Source organism: Mixophyes fleayi, chromosome 5 (genome assembly GCF_038048845.1).
Source record: "Mixophyes fleayi isolate aMixFle1 chromosome 5, aMixFle1.hap1, whole genome shotgun sequence".
NCBI lineage: Eukaryota > Metazoa > Chordata > Amphibia > Anura > Limnodynastidae > Mixophyes > Mixophyes fleayi.
Window position 1 is genome coordinate 42,381,224 of NC_134406.1, and position 7,780 is coordinate 42,389,003.

Here is a 7,780-nt window from a genome sequence, read left to right on the forward strand (position 1 = left end):
TTTGTGCCAGACTGAATTGTGAAACTAAGCCACATGACATCACGGCACAGTTACCGACCACTTGCATATAAATGTCATATAATATTTTCTAGAAAATAGTCCTCCGGAAATAAAAAGATAAAAAGACCAAAAGATATATAGTGATGTACTGTTTTCAATGGGACATAAAATTATGTTTCTCACGTTCTACTCACATCTTCACAAAAGGAAAACTTTTCCATACTGCACATTTCAATACAGAATCATAGATGGAAAGTACCAGGAACAGTCTCTAGGAAACAAGCCTGAAGTATTCTGGTATGCTGATAGGTGCTTACTCACACTCTGCAGTCCATTGATGCGTTTTGGCTACTGCCTTTGTCAAGATAGTGGGGGTATTAAACCTAATTAATTTTTTATGCTTCCAGTGTACAATCACAAACCTCTTCAGCAAACTCGTGTTTGTAAGTTTGAAATAATAACAAACTTACTTTCTGTATACTTGATGTCCTTGAATCCTTGTTTCCGGGTACGTCAAACATAATAAACATTTCATTCGTCGCCATGGAGACACGCATCATTTTTTTAATACAGTGTGTGGTATTCCAACTCTCTACTAACATTACGGGCCCTATGCTGCATAATGAACATTTCATCCATCACCATGGGAACACATGAGTTTTCTTATTCATTATGTGGCATCCGAACACGTATGATTCTTGTCCTCGTTGTTCAGCATTGCAACCTCTCTACTAATCCAGGGAGACGCATGCTGTCACTATGCTCTAGACGTGCCTAATCGTACATGGTAAACATTTGATCCGTGACAATGGAAACACTTATAACTCTTCTTACTCGTGCTGTGTTCTGATAACTCCAAAGCGAACAGTGTTACTGCTACGTTCCAGATGTGACCTGTATTACATGGTATAAACACCTCAACCAACATCATCATAGGAAGACTTATAACTTGTTTGTTATACAGTATTATAACTCCTCTGCTCCATGTAATTCTATACATTTCACTCAATAATACCTATAGATATAATCCTTCATGTTAATATACATAATCAATGCTCCTAACAGCATAATAGTGACTTATTAAAGTAATTTTATCGTTTTCAAATAAGTATTGCCCAATCAATTGTATGTGTTTCCAAAGCACATGGTGGTTTATTTTAGCAGATGTAAATAGTCAACAATTCAATACATTATTATATTGTAATAAAGTACAGTACAGCCAATACCAAAAGTTACATACATACATACCGCGCTCTTATCGCATTGCGCTCGCTGCGCAACCACGGTACCAATGGACAGTATATCTGCTTAGAATACTGTTTGTTTGGCATCTTTCCTCTGTTTATGCAAAAGCATCCAGGATTCAATACATATCATATTTTACAGGTGTTGTAGCATAACAATGCATGTTGTTATAATGTATTAAAGGGCTACTGAAATAAAATACAAGCTGATTGAATATGTAAATATTTCTAGTAACATTTACAAATGCACAAGTTAAGGTTCCCATACTTTTCCTAGGATCCCAGATGTAGTTTCTTCTATAGCTATACTTGCATGAACATCAGGGAGAGTCATTCAGTATTATGTTCTTGTATAGAACGTTAACCAGTGTACAGTATTTCATAGTAAACAAGGTCTGCTAACATTGTATTTGCCAAATTTTCTTCTATCAAGTTCAACAGCCAGATCCAAACCAGCCTAAGCCAGAGGGAGCACAGATGTTGGCCATGCGAGGAGAGCAATTAGGAGTAGTCACAAACTGGCCGCCTTCACTTGAAGCAGCGCTACAGCGATGGGGAACCATATCACCTAAAGCGCCCTGCCTTACCACTATGGATACCAATGGAAAACCACTCTACATCTTGACATATGGTAAGATAATGGGTATGTGCCACTCGCAGTGACTGGGTGAAAAGTATAATTAGCTTTGATTTCTATCACTGCCTTTGTGAAATAAATGATAGGGTGTAAAAACAGAAAGCTAGATCAGGGGAGCACAAAAAAATTCTCTATGTGCACAAGCGTGCCGGCTTCTCCCCCTAGTGCATTTAAAGGAGCACAATCTATTCACCATCCTTGTAAGTGCCCCACATCAGATATGCCAGGCTGTGCCTTCCTGCCTTTCAGGCAGTGCCCTTGTCAGTATGTCTTCTCCACCTCATCTAATTTATCGTCTTATCCTGCAGAGTAAAATCTTGTTTTGTCATCTCTCTACAAAATTATGGTCATGTCTACATACATATAGTATGTCCCAGCTTTTGTATTTATGGAACCTGAAAACCGTACATACATGAATAGGTTTGTGGCCACAGCACAATAATGTGTGCACAAAGTCATCTCTTACTCCTCTCCCCTAATAACCCCTATGCATTGCTGTGCACACCAGTATTCAGCTGTTCCAGGCCGTGGTGAACAGAACATGCCTCTCAACATTCCTACTTTCTGGATGGACCCCTCAAATCGGGCCTGTCGTACCTAAATCGGGACAGTTTGGAGGTATGATGCACGTACCTGATCCGCGTGCAGCAAGGAATATAACTGAACCTGTACAGCTCATCCAGGTGTCTGCTGCATACTTTGCACCTCTGCAGACTCCTCCATATGTCCTGCAAATTCATGCTCTTACTTGTAATAACAAGTGCAGTAGTGCAAACTATGGCTGGTGACATCACAAAGGAGCGTTCCAGTTGTGGGTTTTCCATTCTTGCCATTCGTAAATAAAACTTTCTTGCCATTATAGCTGCAGTGCTGAGCAGCGGTGTATCACCAGTCAGTGTTTAGTTAGCTCCTTAGGTAATTTAGACTAATTTGTGTTAAAAAAACAAAACAAAAAAAACACTTAGAATAGCAGTGGTGTAAATCAAAGCAAAACTCCCTTATTTATAGTGAAGCTTCCTTCCCTGTGTGCTTTCAGTTCAAAGCAAGTCCTGCAAAGTACTGGGTCTCCCTCTGGTATTAATGCTAATGGTTCATCCCACTTTTGGAGCTTGTTTATTTATGTAGTCTGTAAATGTTTAAAGTTGCTTAAGTATTTTCATGATGTTCGGTGATGACACATTAAGTTGAAAAGTGCTACACAGGTTGCAAATGACTTTAATTATGAAATACCTGAAAAATAATAAATACAACAGTTTAAGGACGTTACACAGAACTGTACTTGTCTTATAGCAGAGGTAGACAATCTGTGGTCTTTACAAGCCCCAGAATGCATTGCGAGTCCCTGTTGTAGAACTACACACGTACACAAGCATGTTGAGACTTGTAGTTCTGCACCTGGCAAGCCATAAGAGGCTTGTCTCTGCTATAGACTTTGATTTTTAAAATATCTTCTCGATAAATTAAATAATGGGATGCCTTGGTCTGAGCTTGTGGTGTTGTAAATGTAAAAACAATTATATTATATTTCAAGATAATGATATTTTATTTGCTGAATCAGTCATATAGGGTGCCCATTTTTTTTATTTTTTTTTATTGTTGGTGACATGACAAAGAATCAGCAGTGCTACAAGTCATATTTCAATAACCGTAGCTGACATAAACACAGTCACACAGCATATAGCATGGAAGAAGGCAAATAGTGGTCCTAACACGTTTTTAATTAAGAGCGGATGGGGGATGTGAAAACTGGTGGAGGGATGTTGTAAAAATTGGGAGAGGGAGGGGAAGAAAAGGAAAGTATCTAAGAGGGTTTAGAGAGTAGGGTAAGCAACAGGGGCTGTGGTTTGGCTGCATGGCAGAGGGTATAGGAATATTGCGATGGTTTGCACATAGCTGGAACATTATGCATAAATTCCACTGGGTACATGTACCAGGTTCTGTTAAGGATTGCTTGTCTAGTAGGGGCTGTTAGCAATTTCCGTTCCACCACTATTTAGCAGGTGTATCTATCACATATTAATCATAAAATCATAATGTAATTAGCATTAAAAGTTTATGTAATCGGGTGATGTGTAATTCATATAGGAGAATATATTATCAGATCATTGCTCTTCTAAAGATTCAGTATGATGGAGTTGAATTTTACAGGCAAGAAATATTTCAGGCTAAACATTTTGTTAAGAGATAGTTACTCCTATTTACACACACACACATTCATAAGGACACATTGGAGTGGATCAGTTCAGCGCGAGGTCCCTAGGAGCCTGGCGTAATATGTACATGAGGACAACACACTCACATGCATTCAGTGATCCTGGTGCCTGTAATGTTTTCAGAGTGAATTGTTTGCATTGAGTTCCATTTTCTGCTTATGTAAATGCACCGCCTGTCTTATTTGTTTTAGTGAGGTTTCCGTTGTATGGCGAGCCTTCACATTCACATTTAAATAATTAAATCCAGAAAAGAAAACAACTATAAATTGCTTAGAATTACATTAGGTGTAAATGAAATGTATATGTTATTTTGATTAATAGTAAGTTTTGAATTTAGGTAGAATGTTTAGTGTTCTGCCATTGTATACCTTTGGAAAATAAACCTGGACGTATGCCTGACCTCAATGTTTACATATGTAGTGGAATGGCAGATCTACTCTTCAGTTCTGACACTCCAATTTCCTCTTTGCTAAATTAATGCTTTGCCCCCTGGCTGTAAAGAAACTTTTGGGTCTCTGTTATTCTGGCTGCTGTTAAGAATAATCTCATTTACAACCTGGCTGTGGTTGCTCGTTCTATCATTGGCACAGTTCCTCACAAAATCATTGGAATAAATTTTAAAGAGAAACATAATTTTTTGTGCAACTGGCTTATATATAGGGAAGTGGGTGATTACGTAAACCATTACTAATTGCTATGGTCTTGCTTCACACACACTGCGCTTTCTTTCTCTTAGATTGCTGTATAATCACAGAAATAATCTAAACTTTTCATTTCCTTTATTTTATTATATGTTATAAAGCTGTGGTTTTTGTACATTTTGCATCATTTTTGTGTATTCATTGCTAGAAAAATGAGTATTCAGGATGTTATCTGCAAAAGGATATTCCTTCTATAGAACTATTGTTTGTTAAACTCTACATATAATTATAATACTCTAAATTCTGTTTTCTTTATTACATGTAAATAACAACATCTAGGGGTCTATTCATTAAGACCCCTCCATAACTAGATTTTCTATCTGAGCATTAGAAAATGTTTTGACTCCCATAAGAGATTCGCTTCCCTGCAATTGATATTTTATGACTAGTACCTTGCTAACGTTAGTGTAAGAATCCTCCACCTTGAGAACTCATTACTGGGATTATCACCAAGGGGTCTAAAGTAATACCACCATCAATACATAAGGTACTTTGTAGGATATTCATTCTGCTCTATACGGATCACAGCCTAGGCAAATTCTTTCTGTTCCAATCCTGTATCTGTTCTTCTAATGGTTTCCTTCCTGATGCATTTTGTTTTCACAAAGCAGACTGTTTCAATGCTCTAATTAATACATGAAGAGGGCATTTCACTCCCCTAATCAGAGCTATACACTTTGTGTGTGTGTACGTATAATATATAAATATATAATGTGTGTGTGTGTATGTATGTATGTATGTATGTATGTTTATATGTGTGTGTATGTGTGTGTGTATGTATGTATATGTGTGTATATATTATATATATATATATACACACACACACACACTCGTGAACATAGAGAACTTAGTTATTAATAAGGGCCAACCCATCACATAATGGTGGGGGATAGGGCCTTAAATCATAACTGCAGTGTAAATATGTTGTATCAAATTAATCCATTGATATGTTTAGCTACTAAAGTGTAATATGTGAAGACAGAAAGTCTGATGTATTTGATGGCTTTGCACTTTCCAGTGTGAGAAGATAGGAGTGTCACCTGTGGAGCAGCTTCAAAGAGCTCCTGCAGGGAGATATACCCTGGCCTGGAATGGAGTTGGGACACCTGAATAGACTTTTTGAACCAGACAGCATGCTAAGTGGTTCCTAAGAGGCCATGTGGTGACGTAGGCTATATGTGATATAGACAAAAATAATTCAGTTTTAAAATATGCCGTTTAAAATCAATAAAAGTAGTGATCAACCACATATTCCTCAATAGCATGATGAAGGGCAGCTCATATGTCAAGTTAAGAATTCTGCCCCACAAAGTAGTTAAGGAAAGGAGTACCAGCTCTACGATTACACTGTATCTGGGCATGTTTGATATCAAAAGATGGACCAGTTCATAGGGGATTTATTAATGATAAAATTGGCTCTGTGTGATGCTCCACAGAAAAGTTAGGTCACATAGTAGAATTGGTTAGTAAATTAGGCAACATGCAAATTGTGATTGAAAAAAGTGTCACAGGCCACAACCCCCTGGGGGAAGAAAGAGGTGTGGAAGTGTCTTTAAAAGACTGAGACCAGGTACAGCAAATTGTCAGACTTTGAGAAATCAATTCACATTGATAAGCTGTCCATCTTCCAAGCCATTTTCCCTTAGCCAGAAAATGCAGACCATAATCCCATTGAGAACTTGTGGTCAATCTTCAAGACAAACAAAAATCCATAAATTCTGACAAACTCCAAGCATTGATTAGGCAAGAATGGGCGGCCCTCAGTCATTATGGGGCCCAGAAGTTGAATGACAGCATGCCAGTCGAATTGCAGAGGTCTTCAAAAAGGAGGGTCAACATTGCAGATATGGTCTCCGCATAAACTCAATGTAGTTGTCAGTAAAAGCCTTCAACACTGAAAACCAATATTTGTTTAATTCTCAAAATTTTTGGCCATGACTATGTATATGTGTGTATATATATATATATATATATATATATATATATATATATATATATATATATATATATGTGTGTTTGTGTATATATGTATGTGTGTATATATAATAAATATAAATATATATATATATATATATATATATATCTATATATATATAAATATTTACAGAGACTCCTCTACCATTTCTGCCCATGTACTGCATGTATATCTCCACAAGCAGCTTTCCAACTAGTATTTTGTGAGATGTGATAATATTTCTACTGCACAAATGCCTGTTAATTATATTCTGTTGTAAAATGACAAAAGATGAGAGCTTGACACAATCACTTTCTTTTACGAATCTGCTTTTCTGACGCGTGTTCCCAAATCTATGTCCATTTATATTTCTAGCCTGAAATTATGCCAGCTCATTGAATCCTGTATCAGAAACGTCAGGTTGCTTTCAGGAGTTATTTATTGCTTTGACCTGCCAGTGGATTTCATTCCTTTCCAGACTTCATCTTCCTTACAGCTTGACACAGACAGAAATATCTCAAACCTGCAGTTTGCTTTTCATTTTTTTCTTATACATTTCTAGCTTCTTTTTTTTTTTAATTTAAAGACTTGGCAAACAGCAAGTTTTTTGATCTGTGCAGAGGTGTGCTCGTTATGGTATAATTTCATTACATCTTAATGTAATTATTAGGATATTAGTGCCATCAACAAGAACAGTCATATATGCAAATATATATTTTCCTTCTTTCTTAACTGTGAAGGGACTCTAACTTTATTTAAATAAGACCTGTCATGTGAACACAGCGGAGGCAGGGGCAGGCTGGGCTGGGTGGCATGGGGGCATCTGCCCACCAGGCTGGTCCCATTGTGTCCTTCCTTGAGCTAGGTCACTGGGCCACCTGACTTTTTTTCCATTAAAATAGGCTGCTGAGTCGAGTCTTGCCCCCCAGGCTAAAATTCTCCAGCCCTCCCCTGAGTGGAGGGATCCACTTTGTGGGGTGAACTAACATTCATGAGACTGTAGAGACATCACGGTTTCCTAGTAAAATGGA

General features: G+C 37.5%; 1 protein-coding gene across 9 annotated transcripts in view; it reads left to right on the forward strand.

The window, feature by feature from the left end:
- The window catches only part of DIP2C (disco interacting protein 2 homolog C), a 382,732-nt gene that overhangs the window by 229,184 nt on the left and 145,768 nt on the right, over positions 1-7,780 (forward strand). For all 9 annotated transcript variants that reach the window (XM_075212090.1, XM_075212092.1, XM_075212091.1 and 6 more), the window contains one exon: positions 1,678-1,875. In XM_075212090.1, the coding sequence (XP_075068191.1) occupies positions 1,678-1,875 (198 nt within the window). The remainder of the gene's footprint in view (positions 1-1,677; positions 1,876-7,780) is intronic.